This window comes from Poecilia mexicana, unplaced genomic scaffold (genome assembly GCF_051168715.1).
Source record: "Poecilia mexicana isolate PSO_F unplaced genomic scaffold, ASM5116871v1 scaffold_13, whole genome shotgun sequence".
Taxonomy (NCBI): domain Eukaryota; kingdom Metazoa; phylum Chordata; class Actinopteri; order Cyprinodontiformes; family Poeciliidae; genus Poecilia; species Poecilia mexicana.
In genome coordinates, this window is record NW_028263382.1 from 8,784,166 (window position 1) to 8,804,099 (window position 19,934).

A 19,934-nucleotide genomic window follows, 5' to 3' on the forward strand; every position below is an offset into this window, starting at 1 on the left:
TTAGTGTGTCTTCAACCATGAACAGCATTTTAGGGGTCATATCATAGCCTAAACTTTGACTAAACCTCTCAAATACTGTAATTTTCTAATTTTAGCTTATGTTTACTCTGTGATCAGAGATCTCTGATTAGATTACAATAAGAAAATGCATTTCTCTTACTCTGCTAGGCTGCAGCTAGCAAAGCCTGTTGTGAATCATCAGGCTAGTTAACATAGCCACTGGTGGCAGCGAAGAAACGGTTTTCCTGTAACAGTGACGGCTTTAATAAATACGTAAAGCATATATTTTTTCTATAAAAGTTATATATTTAACACGCTAATCACAGGTATTCAATTTCGTCTACGATGTAATGTAGTTTTTTTTTCTGACAGGCAAAAGTTTGGGTCACCCGCATAATGCTGCTCAACGTTTTTTGTCAACCGCCAATAAAAATCAAGAAAAGTCTGGAAGCTATCGAACTAGTTGCTCTTGCTAACAACTCTTGCTAGCTAGCTTTTTTCCCGCCGCAATCATGGGTGAGTGCAAATTTATCGCAAGTTAACTGGACGACGTTCATTTTCGCCACTTGCGGCTATGAGTTAATAAAGAAAATGTATATTTTACAGTGTGAGAAGCACAGAGGTGGACAGAGTACTTCAATTTATTTTTATTGAAGTAAAATTAAAAAAGTATTTGGTAAAAAAATCTACTCAAGTACCGTTTAATATTTAAAGATTACTTCATCAGCCTGACCACAATTATGTGCAATTTTTTAAATATTTCAAAGACCAAATGATTCTTATAAATAACATAATTACAAAATAACAAAATCAGGCCGAAGAAATGTTTTTCAAAATCAATGTGTTTCAATATAAAACTATGCAACTATAACAAAAACTACAGATGTGTATCTTAAGTAAATAATTCATTTTTATTGATATTAAAACAGTTCCAGTTCCACTGGCAGATTGTTTTACTAATAACAGGACATTTTCCCTGTTAAGAGTGGGAGGGGGAAAAAAATCAATATTAAACAATTATTGACTTTAAACAAGCTCCTATGTCTTGCTAAAAGTTTCCTGTAAGTGAGTTATATGATACTTGAAGTGTAATAAGATATTTGCACCAGAAACTAGACCATTAAAACTAGACCATTAAAATACTTAATAGTATTTCGGTCTAATAGTTTGTGTGTTTTTTGGATTGTAATGGTTGAATCTGTGCGTTTCTTGGTACATAATAAATGTTTCCTCCATCATTTTGCCACCAGGTGGTGCTTCCACAGTGAGTCTACAGACTCTACAGTGTTTAAAATACACATTGTTTCATGTTTAGTAGAAGAAAACATGAGCATGAGGTCATATGATTTGAAATATGCACAAGAATGTTGTGTCATTTAGAAAAAAAAAAAAGAAAAAAAAACTCCACCCAAATAATTTACCCCTCCTCTGAAGATCCACACCCTCTGGTCACTCCTCTGCAGAACGTTGGCGCTCAGTGCCCAGGCATCCCTGCAAGAGAAGGAGGGTCTGTCAAACTCAAACAAGCAAAGGGAGAGAAAAAATTTCCCCCAGTGAGTGTTTGCCTCGTGTTTTTCCAGCCAGCAGATCCAGAGCTCATCTGAAATGTATTAAACCCTGGAGAAAGAAGGATCCTCTGTAATCTAGCCGACGCTCCGCAGAGGGATCCTACGTGTACCAGCGGCTCTTCTGTCTCACTCTCAGGGCGAATCAAGGTGCTTTGGGAAGAATCCTCATCGACTTGGTAAATTCTGCATTTTAAACTTCATATCTTGCATCTAATCCCTCTTTTTATTATGAACCTTTCCGGTTTTAATAGAATTATCATTTTTCTGCTTATCATTATTGCAAAAGTTGTTGCTGCAGCAGGGTATAACTGTAGTTTCTTGTTGTTCCAAGTCCAAACATGTGTTGCAGTTGTGGTTCTGAAACCCACAAGACATTTTCCACCAAACCGACTCCAGAGTCTCAACCAAAGTTTGGACTTTTCTGCTTGGCGATTAGATGTGATGGCAACCTTTAATGTCTCTCTAGAGTTCGCCATTTTGACTCTTTCCACTCCACTGTGGTCTTGTGACATGTCAGAACTGTGTTCCCTCTTCTCCCCTGGGCAAAAAAAAAAAAAAAAAAAAAAAGGAAAAGATGAGTTATAGCCCTGCTGGCCTCACCTCTTTGCTGCCATAATGAGTTCAGTTCCCAACCCTGAGCTTCTGTTTATGTAAACTCCAGTCAAAAGATCACGTTTGAGGGTGAAAACTTTGAAAAGCTGCACCCTTCCTCCACATCCATGCACATATTTGTGGGAGACGCAGCAGATAAAAGGAACGTCTTACTCATTTCACTGTAAAGAAATGAGCTGTGCCTGTGCAAATCCCTCACATTTTCCACTGAGAGCATGATGTTTCTTTTTTTTTTTTTCAGGCGTACTCTGTACTGGAAAAACTCAAAACCTTACCAAGTATTTTTGGTTTAGTTTCTAGAGCAAATATTTAATTACACATGAATATCTTTCTAAAAGTAAGCTTTTTAGAAAGATATGAGATCTTAAGTAAATAATTCCTTAATATTGATCAAGAAAAAGTTATAGTTCTAGTGGCAATTGTTTTAATCTGAGATGTTTTTCCTATAAATTTAACTTTTTTAGTGAATATTAAGGAGTAATTTACTTAAAACAAGCTCTCAAATCTTTCTAAGAAGTTACTTGTAAGTTGGTTTTATCTTATTTTAAGTTTACTAAAACATTTCCACAAAAACTAGACAAAAATACTTGGTAAGATTTTGTGTTTTTGTAGTGAACAAAGCCAACATGGCTTGGAAAGTAAGTACACTGCAAAAACACAAAATGTTACCATGTGTTTTCATCTAGTTTTTTGTGGTAATATCTTAGTACAGTTGAATTAAGACAAAACTAACTTACAAGTAACTTTTCAGCAATATACAGGAGCTAGTTTTAAGTAAGTAATTCCTTAATACAAAAATATTATTTCCACTGGTAGATTATTTTCACTTAAAACAGGAAATATGGCTTTTAATAATAAAATCTACATTTTTAATCTGTATTCAAGAGGTATTCACTTAAAACAAGCTTCTATTTCGTGCAGAAAAGTTACTTGTAAGTTAGTCTTGTCTTAATTCAAGAGTACTAGAAACTAGACAAAAATACTTGGTAAGATTTTGAGTTTTTGCAGTGTTGGCAGTCTCTAAGACTGTTGGCAGGTCTTCATCATCAGCTGCTATGTTTCCCATATATATTACCTGCTTTCTCTCTGTCTTTGGTGCACATTTCAGGGGTTAAAGGTCGTCATTGTTGGAGCTACTTCTTCGGTCCTATCATTCCCCACGCTGCGTACCGAATCCATCTCAAGCACAAAGTGAGCAGCTTTCACATAAACACAGGAAGCACCTGAAGGCTCAGACAGGAATTACAAGCGTCAGAAAATGTCTCGCTGGGGGCGTAAAAACGTGAAGAAGGCGCCTGAGGTGATCCGCACGGTGACAGAGGGGCTGAAGTCTCTGTACCGTAAGAAACTGCTGCCTCTGGAGCAGTACTACGGTTTCCATGACTTCCACTCCCTCAGCCTGGAGGACGCCGACTTCGACAACAAGCCCATGGTTCTGGTCGTGGGTCAGTACTCCACTGGAAAAACTACGTTCATCAAGTAAGACCCTGCAGCTTCGCTGAAGATACAAATGTTACAAAAACACAAAGTCTTACCAAGTGTCTCAGACTGCGATCCAGCCCAAATATCTTACTACACTTGAAATAAGACAAAACTAACTTAGAAGTAACTTTTCTGCAAGAAATAGCAGCCTGGGTGTGCTGTGGTGGCGCAGGGCCAAAGCATAACCCAGGTGTTAAGGCCTTAGCCCTCATGGCGGTGGTCGCAGGTTCGATTCCCGGTCTGGCGACGTTTTCTGCATGTCTTCCCCTTCTCTCATTACCCTCCTTCCTGTTGAAACTACTTTTAAATAAAGGCCATGAGAGCCAACAAAAACTTAAAAAAGTAGAAGTTGGTTATAAGTAAATAATTCCTTAATGTTGATGAAAAGTACAGATGATTTCACTTATAAACATAATTTTTCCATATTTTAAGTGAAATAATCTGCCAGTTAAACTAGAACTTTTTTATCAGTATAAGTAATAATCGACTTAAACTCTTATTTTTTGCTGAATCGTTACTTCAAGGTTGGTTTGGTTTCATTTAAAGTGAACTGAGATATCTGTACTACAAACTAGATCAAAAATACTTGGTAAGATTTTGTGTTTTTGCAGTGTGGTTTCATTATTTACCATCATGTAAAAATACTGAATACACACAATGAAATATGGTGGTGGCAGCATCATGCTGTGGGTGCTGTCTACACATCTAGGAAATTGTCTGCTCCAGATGAGACCATATTATTTATATATATATCTTTCTTTTTTGAAAACTAACACAGGAAAACTAACACAGGATACCTTCCAGAACGTGTGTGGTGAAGCACAGTAGTGGCAGCATCATGCTTTTCTTCAGTAGTGACAGGGAAGCTTTTCAGATCTGGGTATGGCTTCACGTTGCAGCAGGAAAACAGCTGTAAGCTGCAGCCAGAACTACAATAGACTTTATATGTAATATCATAAGGTTTATATGAAATCAAATTCATGTGTTGGAATGGCCCAGTCAAAGTCCAACACAAAACTGCAGTTGTGAATCTTGGGCAAGCCTAAACAGTTTTCTTTACACATCAGAAATCAAGAATTTTTTCCTGATTCTCAAGGGCAAATTGCTTATTTGTTGACAGTTACTCCAAGAATATAAAATAATAAAGAAATACAAATCAAAGCATCAGCATTAAAAAATATAAAGCATCAAATTATAACCAATTTAAACATGACACAAATATTAAATGTATTGTTCTTAAATATATATTTTACTTTAAATAAAGTCTAAAACATATAATTTATATAGGTTCAAACTAATTTGAAGAAGCTTGAGCAAACCAAATGCATATCTGTGAGAAATAAAAACTGAAACACTGCAAAAACACAGAATCCTACCAAGTAGTTTTTATCTAGTTTCTAGTGCAAGTATCTTATTACATTTAAAATAACACATAACTAGCTTAGAAGAAACTTTTCAGCAAAATTTAGGAGCTTGTTTTAAGGTAATAATTCATTAATATTGATCAAAAATGCTTGTTATATTTCACTTAAAACATGGTAAAAATGTTTCTTTTATAAGTGAAATAATCTGTCACTGTAGCTAGAACTAGAATTATTGTCTTAAAACAAGCTCATATTTTTGTCTTATTTCAAGTGAACTAAGATATTTGCACTAAAAACTAGATTAAAACTACTTGTTAAGATTTTGTGTTTTTGGAGTGTTCACAGTGACACACCTCTTTCTGCTGATCCATCAGATAAACAAACTCCAAACTTTGTGGTTCTGAGTTGATTAAAGCTGCAGACGTTCATTAGTTTCCCAGTCAGGATCAGCCTGATGTGAACGGTTCTGCGTGTGACGGACAGGTATCTGCTGGAGCAGGATATTCCCGGGAGCAGAGTGGGCCCTGAACCCACCACGGACTGCTTCACTGCCATCATGCACGGGGAGGTGGAGGGCGTCATCCCCGGGAACGCCCTCATCGTCGACCCCAACAAGCCGTTCCGTAAACTCAACCCCTTTGGAAACACCTTCCTCAACAGGTGAGGCACGCAGACGCTTCTATACCCTCAGGATTTTACAGCATTTCCACTGAGAGGGAGGGAGTGTGTGACATACTGGTGAGGAATGAGCGGAGTGTGTGAGTGTGTGTGTGAGGAAGTTTGTGGAAAGTGTTTTAGCTCTTTGGTATTTCAAGAGCTTGTGCCAAATTTCGGAGAGAGGCGCCCCCCGGCCTTATTTGTGGAAAAAAAGGGAAAGACAGAGCGAGTGGGTGATGAAAGTACGCAGTTTAAGAGGCAAGGTCAAAGGGCGGCACAGCCCCGCGGGGAAAAGACAAACATTTATAGCTATGCTGCAAAAAAACATCACAAAACTTTACCACGTATTTTTGTCCAGTTTCTACTGCAAATATCTTTGTTGCCTTGAAATAAGACAAAACTAATTTAAATAACTTTTCAGCGAGTTGTAAGAGCTTATTTCTTATTATTGATTAAAAACATAACCACTGGATTATTTCACTTATAACGAGACATTTACATTTTTTCAGTTTTAAATTCAATCTTTTACATCAATAGTGAGGAATTATTTACTTAACACAAGCTTCTACAGCTTATTATTTCAACTGTACTAAGATATTTACCCCTGAAAACTATGTTAAATCAACTTAGTTTGATTTTGTGTTTTTGCAGTGTAGGAGAATAAGAAGTACTTTCTATTCAAATTCAGAGCTGCCACACTGCAAAATCACAAACTTTTACCAAGTATTTATCTTAGTACACTTGAAATAAGACAAAACTAACTTACAAGGAACTTTTTTATGAACATATAGGAGCTTCTTTTAAATAATTTCTTAATATTTATTTTAAAAAGTACTAGTTCCACTGGCAAATTATTGTGCTAACATTAGAAAAATATCTTGTTATAAGTTTCACTTTTTAAGCAAAATTAAATAATTATTTACTTAAAACAAGCTCCTACAACTTACTGAAAAGTTACTTCTCAGTAAGTTTTTTCTTAATTTCAAGTGTACTACGATATTTGCACTAATAACCAGATAAAAGATATTTGGAGAGATTTTGTGTTTTTGCAGTGTAGAAGTTATTTCCCCTGAAACTCATCTTCTGAGCTGCCAGTTGTTAGATCTAAATGCCAGCAGCAGTTCAGAGGGGAGCAGAAAGACGTCACAGGAACAAGCAGCGCTCCTGCTAATCGGAGCTCCGTCTGATGCGAGTTTTCCATCAGGGTCATGTTTGTGAAGAAATCTGCGTCTCCTTTTGCGTTGACTTCCTGTCTTGGAAACCGGAGGGGCCCGTTAAGCCTTTAAAATGCAGGAAGTGGGGTTGTTGTTCTGAGCCCTAGATCGTTAGCAGATCTTATTGTTTGATTCTGGCAGTGATGGTCATTTTCCTTCAGGAAGCCCAGAGCAGCAAGGCCGGCCTGCACACAATGGGCCGGCTGGGTGTGTGTGTCGGATCTGTGGCTCACACTGACTGACCTCTTACCATTCTCATTTACTTTAAAGAGGATCTATTATGCAAAATTCACATTTTTACACTTCCATTTGGGTTTTTACTGCTTCTAGAAGCAGCTCAAGTGGTTAAAAAAAAAACACGGGTCTGTTTTTTAGCGATAAGTTAAAGTTTTTTGGTGACTGGAAAATTAACCATTTCAAAAAACGTTGGAATGTAAAGTCACCAATCAGCAGGCACTGCCTGTTACCTAGCAACCACAAGCTGAACTCCAGCACCTTTGGTCAGCTGGTTTTACCTCTGTACTCTACAAAAGGCCAAAATGTTACCAAGTTTTTTTGGTCTAGTTTTTAGTGCAAATATCTTAGTACACTTGAAATAAGACAAAACTAACTTGCAAGTAACTTTTCAGTAAGATATAACAGCGCGTTTTCAGTCAGTTGTTCCTTAATATTTATGAAAAAGTTCTGATTTCATTGGCAGATTATTTCACTTATAACAAGACATTTCCCCATGTTTTAAGTAATATAATCTGCCAATACAACTAATATGTTTTTTTAATCATTATTAAGGAATTATTGACTTGAAACAAACTCCTATATATTGGTAAAAATGTTACTTGTAAGTTAGTTTTGTCTTATTCCAACATATCTACACTATTAACTAGACCAAAAACCATTTGGTAAGACTTGGTAAGCTCCAGCACGTCAGGTCAGCCTACAACTGTATGCGCTGTACAATGGCTGCTGGAAAAGACAAGTGTTTTGTTGTTGACTTACCATCCAGAAACTACTTGATACATTCTTGTTGGTTGTGCAGATGGCTTTACTAATGCTTTTCAAAGATGTACGATTGTATAATTGTCATCTGTTTGCAGCCATTTTTACTTGTGAGTGTAAACGTTGAGTTAGGGGGCGTGGCCAGCAGCAGCTTATTTGGATTTAAAGAGAGGCCCTGGAACAGCTAAAATCTCATTCTCTAAAAACGATTTATAGACCATATATTTATCCTAACCTGTTCAAGGAAGCATAATAGGTCACCTTCCAGCTTCTTCTACTGTATTTTTACCCCCATATTGTGTAATTCTCCTCGTTTTGACCTGTCGTCCAGATTCCAGTGCGCCCAGATGCCCAACCAGGTCCTGGAGAGCATCAGCATCATTGACACCCCGGGCATCCTGTCCGGCGCCAAGCAGAGAGTCAGCCGAGGTGAGCGGGGTGACAAAGGTGAGGAGAGGGCATGAGGTTAGATCGGCCTAGAGAGAGAGAGGCGTATCTGCGCTCATCAGCTCATAAGCTCATCTCCTCGCCACTCCTGGCTAACTCATGGGATCGGTTTGTTCCACCACCAATAACACTTGGCAGCAGGACTCACAAACATCCCTGCAGCCATAAACTCATAATTAAGCACAGAGACTCTGTCAGCACATCTGGAAGAATGCACTGTTGAGAAATCTCTTCCATCATCTTCATCTTGCATTCATTTATTCTAACCCATCCTGCAGCCGAGCCGTTCTTCCTGCTAATCCTGAATGATTCATCGCTAGCAGTCGGCTTCACCGCTGCCCGTTTTGTTTTGTGTTTCTTTTGATTTTTATCTGAAAGGGTACAGGTCTACGTCAGCACAATGCCAGGATGGAGAGACATCAGCAATGACTCCATAAACTGTTTTAAATACTTCATTCCACCAAAAAAAAGAAGCAATGCTTTTTCAAATGTAAATATCAAACTGAAAATACAACATTTCCTGAATAAATTTTAAAATTGTTCATTTTTTTTGCACTTAAAACAAAAACAAAAAATGTACCAGCAAATAAACTGTTTTGAGCAGCTTAGCAAACACCTGGTGGAACTGCGAGCTTGCTGAACTCCTAAGAGCTGCTACAAACAGCATAACGAGGAGCATTGTTGGGACAACATGCTGGAGGCAAATAACACTGCAAAAACACAAAATGTTACCAAGTATTTTTATTCTGATTTGTAGGTCAGATACTTTGGTTCGCTTGAAATAAGATACAACTTACAGTTACTTTTATTATATGGTAAAATTTTGTGGTTTTGCGCTGAGCTGAAGCTTCTTAAAGAGACAGAGCCCCAATTTAATGGCAGAAATTTTTCTAGATAATTTCGCATCATTTTATATGATGCAAGGTCAAAAATCTTTTAAGTTGTTTTAACATAATATGGAAGAAAGCAGTTTTTTTTTTCTAAAACAAAATGGCGGCACAGCTCCTTCAGAGACAGAAACAAAATAATTTGACTGAAAGAGAAAACTGCATTTTAAATTACTGCTGTAAAAGCTGGTTGCATAAGCAGCTGGATGTTGCACTTAGATTTTCCCCATGCCTGTATTTGGATAATGTACAATTTGCTGCCTTACATTTTCAACTATCAATCAACAAGAGTTCCTCCTCCAGCCTGAAGCTGCAGAGATGAATGGCTTGTTGCCTGAGGCGCTGACAGGAATTAAAAACATTTTCAACATTCTTCATCAACACACCTCTCCAGAAACAGTCTCACTCTGTTTCTTCAGTCTTTTCAGCTGCACGACACAGAATTCACTCAGTTAAAGTTGAGACAAGATTTTCTGCTGAAGGAACGGCTAAAAAAAGGAAGAAAAGATTAGTCCAAGTAGAAAAATTGCTGTTCCTTGCAAAACAAGCGTGAGAATCTTAATCTGCTTAACGAACGCACCAGAAGATTCTGATTAGAGAGAAAGAGCTGAAAATATTTTATATGGAGCCCAATGGAGGACAGGGTGACATTCTTGCGCTCAGGGAGTGTTTCTAAGAAAACCGTAAAACCTGCATCAATGGCACTTATATTTCCTGAAAGCAGATGCTTGTGGCTACATTTTGATGCATAAATTGTTTCTGTAGAGTGAGATATTTCCAATCAGCAGCATTTTGTTTGTCAGACTTTCAGTTGTTAGAGTGGCGCGCTCTGGCAGCCGAAGAATTCCGTCACTGGATTACAGTGTAAAGCTGAAAACGGCCAAAAATCTGCACGAAACTTAAAGCATGATTTTAGAAAACCCGTCAGAGATATCAGTAAACTGAACCATAGATTAACTTCTTATGATTTGTTTGAAAGCTGAATGGAGCTTCTAGGCCGAAGTAGGCAGATGTCGTAAGCTGTCAAAGAGCAGAAATATCTTTCTGAATTTTGTGGAATTCTGAAAAATTTCAATTCATTTTAGTGTAACTGAAATTTGCATAAAAGTTTAAATATTAAAAAAAAATAAAACTGAAATTACAAAAGATATAGCAAAAGTCTCCAGAAAAAGCTGAATGTTTTATATGTAAATTGGTTAAGTCTATGGCAGCGTATTGGGGCCAATGTCTATAGATGTCTCATTTCCACCAAAAAACTCTGAAATTTTCTGGAAAAAAACCTGGAAATTCTCTGAGTTTCTAAAGTCAAAAATCTCTCAACTTTTGAAAATTATTAGAGTTTAGAAAGCTGAAGATTTTCAAAAAAGTTTAAAAGTTTTTTTTGTTTTTTTTTTAAACTTGATTTTCTTTCTAGCAACTTTGTGACTTCCTTGAAAAGGCTCTAATTTTGAAATTAATCAAAAGTCAATATAAAATTTAAGGAAAATTTCAGTTTTTTCTTGCAAATTTTTCAATTTCATGAACTCTGAAATTTTCTTGTTTTTTTTTCTAGAAAATATTTTAGATTAAACTCAAAATTTCTGTTTATTTTATTTATTTATTTTTTGCACAAATTTTCTCAAAATGTAATTCAGGGTTGTTGTTTTTTTAATCTACAACGGTCCTAATACGCCACTGTTGTTGAAGTATGCAGAAAGTTTTTTTTTTATCCCTGTATTTATTATTGTGTTTGAACATCAGCCTGGCTACAATCTCATGTACTTACATATCAATATACATACATGAGGGACGTATTGTCTCATTTTTTAAATTGAACTTGAACGATTAAGCGCTGCACAGATGACTGAATGAAAGGAAAGAAAACCAGTCTTCAGAAGAACAGAGTCTTTACTGCAGCCGGCTGCAGGCGATGTGCAGATGTAGATAAGATCGGTTAATCTGTGTCATCTCTTCCTGCTCTCGCTCATCTCTCAGGCTATGACTTCCCGGCGGTGCTGCGCTGGTTTGCGGAGCGGGTGGACCGCATCATTCTGCTGTTCGACGCCCACAAACTGGAGATCTCGGACGAGTTCTCGGAGGCCATCGGCGCCCTGAAGGGCAACGAGGACAAGCTGCGGGTGGTACTGAACAAGGCCGACATGGTGGGCACCCAGCAGCTGATGCGGGTCTACGGGGCGCTCATGTGGTCCCTGGGGAAGGTGTTCGGCACCCCGGAGGTCCTGCGCGTCTACATCGGTTCCTTCTGGTCGGAGCCGCTGCTGGTGCCTGATAACAGGAAACTGTTTGAGCTGGAGGAGGAGGATCTGTTTGCCGACATCCAAAACCTCCCTCGCAATGCAGCTCTACGCAAACTCAACGACCTGGTGAAGAGGGCGCGTCTGGTCAGGGTAGGCGACCCGGAGCTTCTGTCTGAAAAACACTAAACACTGCCAAGTGTTTCTGTCTAATTTATAGTGAAAATATCTAACACACTTTAGATAAGACAAACTTTTCAGAAAGATATAGGAGCTGGTTTTAAGCAAATAATTCCTTAATAGTGATGAGAAATGACTTATAACAAAATATTTTCCCGTGTTATAAATGAAATAATCAGCCAGTGGAACTAGAACTGACGTGGAACAAGCTCATATTTCTGTTTTCTCTATAAATTAGACAGAAATACTTGGTAATATTTTGTTTTTGCATTGCTGGACTTAACTCTGTTTCCCCCCGAAGTAGTGAACCAACCGGGCTTCTCTTCCTGCAGGTTCATGCTCATATCATCAGCTACCTGAAGCAGGAGATGCCGTCTGTCTTCAGGAAGGACAACAAGAAGAAGCATCTCATCCATGAGCTGCCAGTGATCTTCTCTAAGATCCAGCTGCAGCACAACATTTCTGCAGGAGACTTCCCCGACTGCGCCAAGATGCAGGTCAGTCCTTAAGTTTTGCACATTTTGTCATGTTACAGCCATAAATATCAATGCATGCTGAGGGATTTTATGTGAGACACCAACAGAAATAAGTGCATAATTGTGAAGTGGAAGAAAAATGAAATACTTTGCATAATTTGGCATGACACAACCATCACTGTGTTTCTCTGATGGTGTGACAAGTGAGCCTTGATTTAAAGGAACTCAGTGTTTCTGCTTTTTTGCAGTTTTCTGGAAGCTTGTTCCAGATTAGTGTTCATTTATTTTATGGGGGACATGTCATGCAAAATTCACATTTTACCCCACATTTTTCTGTACTTCCATTCGGGTCTCAACTGCTTCTAAAAAAAAAAAAAACGGCCCAAGTGCTTAAAAAAACAACCCAGCTGTTTTTGGCAATAAGTTCATGTTTTTGGTGTCTGAAAAATTATCCAATTCAAAAAACTTCCAAATGTAGCATTGCAAATCAGCAGGCACTGCCCGTTACCTAGCAACCCCAGAAGCTCAGCCCGTTACCTAGCAACCCCAGAAGCCCAGCCTGTTACCTAGCAACCCCAGAAGCCCAGACCGTTACCTAGCAACCCCAGAATCCCAGACCGTTACCTAGCAACACAAGCTGAGCTCCAAGACTTTTGGTCAGCTCTGTATTTGCTATAAAAACACAAAATCTCACCAAGTATTTTTGGTCAAGTATCTAGTGTAAATATCTTAAATAAATATTTCAAGAGTACTAACTTATAAGTAACTTTTCAGCAAGACATAGGAGCTTATTGTAAGTTAATAATTTCCTCATGAAGATAAAAACAGCACTAGTTGCACTGGCAGATTATTTCACTTATTGTATGAGAAAAATGTCTTGTTATAAGTGAAATAATCTGCAAATGGAATTAGAACTTTTTTAAATCAATATAAAGGAATTATTGTTTTAAAACAAGCTTCTATATCTTGCTGGGAAGTTACTTGTAAGTTAGTTTTGTCTTATTCCAAGTGTACTAAAATATTTACACAAGAAACTAGAGCAAAAATACTTGGTCAGATTTTGTGTTTTTGCAGTGTGATGGCACAAAATGTGAGCGCGTTCATGCATTGTATTGTTATTCATGTCGAATTTAAACTACCAGCTAACAAATCAACGCTGCTGCTTTCTTATAGGAACAACTGATGGCTCACGATTTCACCAAGTTCAAAAGCCTGAAGCCGAACCTGATGGCGGCGCTGGACGAGCTGCTGTCCTCCGACATCGCCAAGCTGATGCCGCTGCTGCGCCAGGAGGAGCTGGAAGCCGGAGACCAGCCCGGAGTCCAGGGCGGCGCCTTCCTGGGGACCCGGGCCGGGCCCTTCACAGAGGGTGACCCGTTCGCGGAGGAGAACGGCGAGGAACACGAGGAAGAGGAGGACTGGGTGGTGACCAAAGACAAGCCCAAGTACGACGAAATCTTCTACAACTTGGCGCCCAACGAGGGTAAGCTGAGCGGCACCAAGGCCAAGGACTGGATGGTGAGCACGCGCCTGCCCAACTCGGTGCTGGGCCGCATCTGGAAGCTGTCGGACGTGGACCGGGACGGCATGCTGGATGACGAGGAGTTCGCCCTGGCCAGCCATCTGATCGAGGTGAAGCTGGAGGGCCACGGTCTTCCTCCAGAGCTGCCCAATCGGCTCATCCCGCCGTCCAAACGCAGGCAGAAGGGATCGGATGCTTAGAAACACAGCAGCAGCCCGACGGATCCCGCTGCTGGTGCAGTTTGGCTACGGTTTGTGTTGAGTCAGGACCTCGCTAGGAAAATAAAAAAATATTGTTACAGGAATAAAGTCATGAAATTATGATTTTATTCTACAAATATTTCGACTTTAGTCTAAGAAAAATACGAATATATGCTCATAATATTTCAACTTTATTCACATATTATTACGACTTTTTTCTCGTAATATGACTTTTTTCTCTCGTAATATTATGACTTTTTTCTTGTATTAGTTCAACTTTATTCTCATTTTATTTCAACCTTATTCAAAATAAAATTCACTTTATTCCCGTAATACTATGAGTTTATTCTCATAATATTATGATTTTTTTCTCGTTATTTTATGACTTTATTCCCGTAATTTTATTTTTTATTTTTCCTTAGTATGGCCCTAATTCTCTGTTGTACTTATCTCCTCAACCCCATAAAAATGTTTATCTACATTGCTGTGCAAAAGATGTGCCTTCTAAAGTGTCAGACTTCCATTTTATAATTTAAATTAAGTTTATCAACCTAACAGTGGTAACCCAAATGGGGGGTGAGAAGGGGACGTGGCCCCCTATTCAAAACTGCTATCCACCTCCCTGGCCCCACCCAGAGAATCATGTTCAGGCATCATCTTCTCCAATAGAAACATATACCTAAAACTCAATAAATAAATTTATAAAATTAAGAAAATAATTTAAAAAATAGTAATATAAGAAATACATACAAGAATATGTATCTTTTTTGTCTTTTTTTTGTTTAGCTATGCCACCCTGAGGTTTTCTTGAGGTGCCACAGCATTTACACTTTAAAATAAATGCAATAAGGGATGTTGTGTCATTTGTTAAAGAAAAATACAAAAAACTAGAAATATAGCTGAAAAAAGGAAAGAGGGTCTAAAATGAGAATTTAAATCAGATTAACTTAATCTTAAGTTACTTAAAATCTTTAATTACTTAAAATGTAACTATTGCAATGTGTGAAAGCTTAGCTCTGCCCCTAAGCAAATTAGGAAAGATTCCACTGAAGTGGGTGGGGCTAAGATATGGAGGGGTGGAGCCAATAGATAGGGGGTGTGGCTAAGAGTGAGGATGAGCAGACTGGGCTGGAAGTATCACTGTTTATTTTCTTTTTTAGGTCCCTTTAATGACTTTTTTTCAAAATAAGTGACAAATATAGAGACTTTTCTTCTGTTGTAGATTTTTATGGCGACATCGCCCTGCATCTGAAAAAAAAGAACAACAAAAAATAGCCCAAGAAAGCCTTTAAATCCACTAACTAGAGTACTTTAAAAGAACAGAAAAGTCTGGCTGCATGGAGGCAAAACATAAATACATTTTTGCACAGTGTTGTATAATTTCCTAGAGACTGACTGTACTCTGGCGCAGCTGAACATAGTTTATTTAAGCGTAGCTTCCTGTAAGTTACCAAGTTTGGCTGCTTCCTCTCTTTCTGCTCTTGAAAACGAGCTTTTGAAAATGTTTCCACTCGTGTTTGCAGAAGGTAAAAACTTTGAGAGCTCTTATTAGAAAAGTATAGTCTTTAAATGTAAACGTTAGATTCTCAGTGGTAATTTCATCGTGAAGTTATTCTGCTTGGCACTGTTTTTTTCCTCCCACATTTCCAGGACCAGCTTAGCTCACATGATGCATTTATAGCATTTTCTATAAAAAGAAAGCAGCTCAAATCTAATGTATTTCACGTTGATGCTTCTCATGGTTTTGTGCAAACTCTATATGGTATTATTTTTATTTTTTTGTATTTTAACTGTTGCTTTTAATGTGCAGGAGCAGGTTGCATAAAAGAACATTACATGCTTTGATTCAAAGAAGACTGAATGACTGATAAATTACTGACTACTGTACACTGCTCCACCATTGTTTGTATGTTTACTATTATTGCAAACAAATAAAATTCCTTGACTGTGACATGTTTCTAGCAGTATTAGTGTTTTCACGTTTTGTCATAGTACAATTACAAACCTTAATGTATTTTCTTGTGATTTTAAGTGACAAAGCAACACAAAGTAGAGCCTGTCGGTTCCTATCCAGAGATAATGACTCGTTTATAACAAACCTGGAAGAAATTGTCTTGACTTCCTGTTTGAAGCAGCCAATCAGACATCAGGGTGTCCTCTAATCCCGCCCACTGAGTTTGGCAGGCGAAGTTAGCAAATGAACAAGAAATAATTTAATAAATCATAAAATAATATCTAGTTTTTAAAATTAAATCAAATTTAATTTTAATTTATCTTAATTGAGGCATATATGTTGAATTCTACACTTTATTGTTTTTGTATTTCCAGTTATAAAAAATTTTTATTACGTATTATAATTGTTAGGGTAAGGGGGTTAGGGGGTTCCATGATTTATTGTGATTTGGCATTCTTCACCTTCCATATGTTTGCAGCAAAAAGGTGGATATTTGCATATTTTGGTAGTTAACCGATACCAAGTAAGCAAATATTGCTGATACCGATAATAGCAGCCATTGAATAGTATAATATACTTGGAACTAAAGGTGTTTTTGTGATTTTTCCATTGAATTATTTTTTTAAAACTTAGGACAGAATTTAGATAAAGACTGTCTACAAAATATAAAAGATAAACATGAACAATAGAAAGAAAAAACACATTTTGAGCACCGTTTTCTAAATAAAGTGCAAATCAAGTGAAATATTTTTTACAATGGTGTTGAGAAACTACAATGCAAAAATACAATTATCAAGACAGAATCTGGGATTTAAGTATTTATATGGAGCTAAAATGGGGCCATAAAGTTTGTTCTAAAAATAAAAAAAGATTCAAAACTGGAAAAAATATACAAAATTACTTTTAAGATTCAAGAACTTTTTTCTGTTTCTTTTTTTTTTTTTTTCATTTTGAACTAATTTTGTGGTCTCAATTTATCTCCATATATGGATCTTTTTTGGATCAATCTGCTCTCCTCTAGTTTTTTCCACTTTTTCCATTTCTGCTAGTAGATATTTGATCGGTAAACGATTCAGAAAACTACTGATCACTTTCTTTCTACTTTGCTCACATTTGTCTTCAGGTTCAGAGGGCATGAATGCTTATTATGCAAGCTGTGGACAAAGAAAGCTTTAAAATGAAGAAACTAAGAGCTGAGTGTATCTGATTTTTTTTCCCCATCAGGCCTTTTCTGTCTCCTGGTGACAGGCCAGATAAACAATGACTCACACTCTCCGCTGCCAAGTCCCCGTACCACCATTTTCCAAACCGCTGTCCCACTATGGCAAGCCATTTTAACATAAAATCAGTTTACCATTACTCTCAATAATTACTTTATAGGTATCTATAAATGTGTTTTTACTCGATACATTTTTACTATCCTGACTGGTAAATTATTATATCTGCATTCACATTCTAAGTAAGAATAATAATTCAAAAATATCTTCAGTTGCATTTTGACTATTTTTTTTTCAAGACTTCATTTGAATGAAGGGTCTCACATCCATAATTACTATCTAAGATATCTCAAATGTAAATATGACTGGTCAAAGTTACATTTTAGACATCTGAATTAAGAATTGTGCGAGTCACTGAGCTGTCCAAACAGATGCCTGCAGAATTTTACACACATTTAAGATTTCTTTAATTAGAATCGAACTGGTCAGACATATCTTAAATTTACTTTATGACTAGTCATAATTTAATTGCCGGTTTCTAAAATATATATATGTTTCGGGTACTCGGTAATTAATTCTAAATATCTTGAATTAAAGCTTCCATACAAAGTAATGGTAAATCTGACATCATTTGTACTTGTCAGTAATCTCAAGTTGTTATTTTGTCTGGTCAAAATCTGATTAGAGATATCTTAATTTATTATGTTTATAGTCATAAAACGATTTCAGATATCTGGATTGTAAGTGCACTGTAAAACCTAGTCTGGTGCAAATATATTAGTACAGTTGAAATAAGACAAAACTAACGTGCAGGTGATATTACAGAAAGTTAAAGGAGCTTGTTTTAAGTAAATAATTCCTCAATAATGATTGTTTTATTATCAGATTTTATTTTTATGTAAGACATTTTTTTCTGCATCATAAGTGAAATAATCTAAAGTGGAACTACAATTTTTTTAAAAATCGATACTTATTTAAAACAAGCTCACAAGAGCTAGTTTTGGCTTACACCAACTCTACTAAGAGATTTACGCAAGAAACTAGAGCAAAAATACTTGGTAACATTTTGTGTTTTTGCATTGAGTGATGAGACCGATTTTATGTTATAACAGCTTGCCATAATGTGAGGCCTTTACCTCCCTCTCTCATACTGTATTAGTTCAACTTCATCTCAGCTAAGTTTTGCTCTAATGCTCTTACAGTAATGACTGGCCGTCTTGTTTTGTTTGTTTGTTTGTTTTGTTTTGTTTTGTTTGGTTGGTTTAAACTTTGTAACTATGAGCAACCAGACGAGAATCCCGCGGAAAACCACGAGGATTTCCGAGGTTTCCTAATGACGCTCCACTCCTGAGTGGAAACAAGCTCAAATGAGAAACAGGCAACCCAGCGCTTTCCTCCCTTTGCTCTCTGGCTTACAGTGACTCACATGTGAAGAATGCTGTGGGCCGGTCCTGAGAGTTATTAATATCTTCTTTCCTAGGGTCCGCTAGCTCCCACTGTACCTTTATGAAAGATTTCCCTATTTGAAGGGTCTGAGTGGAAGAACACCACACCCTCCACTGTATGTTTTGAGAAGGAAAATCTGAGCTAATGTGCAAAACAAGATAAAATCCAGCAGAAACGAACCTTATATGGTCATAAATTCCGCTTATTTGTGTATTTTAAGCGTGTTTAGAAAGCAGAGTGAAGGAAAATCTCCGGGGCAGTTCGAACAATGCCTGACTGAAAAGAGTCTTAAATCATTTAAACTGCTTTATGGCCAGATCAAAACTGCAGCAACAGAGGGAGAAACAGGCAGGTTGCAGCAGATGACCCCAACAGCAGAGCTTACTCAACAAAACCGGGGTCTCCGCTCGTACGTCACGCAGCAGCGGACATGCGGGGAATTCCTCAAAGCTGCGGGGGAAGCAGAGCGGCGGCCATCTTCTGCGGGGAAGGAGCGACATCTGGTGGAGGAAGGTTTTCCTTTTTATACATGTCAACGAGTTTTAACCAGAAAATAAGTCAAAGTTGTTAGATCAGGGGTGTCCAAAGTGCGGCCCGGGGGCCATTTGCGGCCACAGGACTGATTGTGTGTGGCCCTTGACTTCAGAATAACAAAAGAAATTTAAGCAAAATTATCACAAACAAGTAAAATAGTCTTTTAAAATAGAAAATATTGGCTTTAACACAAAGGATTCTCCTTTTGCATTTTCTTCAAGAACCAGATATTTTCACTCAAAAGCCAACTTTGTTTCACCAAATCTGCTTTTAATGAATTCAAAGAAAAAGTGTCATAAGTCCTGATTTTATTCATTAGAGTTGATTAAACTTTATATATATATATATATATATATATATATATATATATATATATATATATATATATATAATTGGTCTCTCTAAATTCTCCATAGGTGTGAGTGTGTGTGTATGGTTGTGTGTCCTGTCTGTCTCTATGTTGCCCTGTGACAGACTGGCAACCTGTCCCCGCCTCTCGCCCGGAACGTTAGCTGGAGATGGGCACCAGTACCTCCCGACCCCACTAAGGGACAAGGGTGTACAGAAAATGGATGGATGGATGGGTACTTTATTTGTTTATGTACTGCATGTTAAGTTTAGTTTATCATTTAAAAAAACTTTTATTTTGACCCTTGAGTCCTTTCGGCCCATTTGACAAAAGTTTGGATTCCTCTGTGTCAGATATTTAATTCTGTAATGCCCCTAGATATGCTAATAATTTAGTAAGTGATTAATCTTTGATATTTTTTTCTACACTTTAAAGCTGCAGTGTATAACTTTTATATTTTTTTTGCATATCTGTTAAAACTGTCACCATGTTGTGAGTTTAATATGAGCTTAGTTCAGTAGTAACTAGTTACATTTACTTGAGTAACCATTTTACTTTGAGAAGTATTTTTACTTGAGTAACTTTATTATGAACT

At 37.3% G+C, this 19,934-nt stretch overlaps 1 protein-coding gene across 2 annotated transcripts; it reads left to right on the forward strand.

Moving 5' to 3' along the window:
* The first annotated feature begins 877 nt into the window (after nucleotides 1-877).
* ehd2b (EH-domain containing 2b) lies at nucleotides 878-15,790 on the forward strand. Of its 2 annotated transcripts, none has more exons than XM_014985639.2 (7): nucleotides 878-1,744; nucleotides 3,289-3,659; nucleotides 5,510-5,686; nucleotides 8,225-8,340; nucleotides 11,202-11,614; nucleotides 11,974-12,138; nucleotides 13,291-15,790. In XM_014985639.2, the coding sequence occupies exons 2-7, from the start codon at nucleotides 3,439-3,441 to the stop codon at nucleotides 13,837-13,839; spliced, it is 1,641 nt and encodes a 546-aa protein (XP_014841125.1). In that variant the 5' UTR covers nucleotides 878-1,744; nucleotides 3,289-3,438; the 3' UTR covers nucleotides 13,840-15,790. The 2 variants fall into 2 exon arrangements, with proteins under 2 accessions (XP_014841125.1, XP_014841126.1); XM_014985640.2 differs by having other exon boundaries at nucleotides 880-1,744; nucleotides 8,225-8,322.
* Nucleotides 15,791-19,934: the final 4,144 nt, after the last annotated feature.

Coding starts and splice junctions, on each gene's coding strand:
- ehd2b (XM_014985639.2), top strand. CDS start 3,439: ATGTCTCGCTGGGGGCGTAAAAACGTGAAGAAGGCGCCTGAGGTGATC. Junction 3,660..5,509: donor GGAAAAACTACGTTCATCAA/GTAAGACCCTGC, acceptor TGTGACGGACAG/GTATCTGCTGGAGCAGGATA. Junction 5,687..8,224: donor GGAAACACCTTCCTCAACAG/GTGAGGCACGCA, acceptor CCTGTCGTCCAG/ATTCCAGTGCGCCCAGATGC.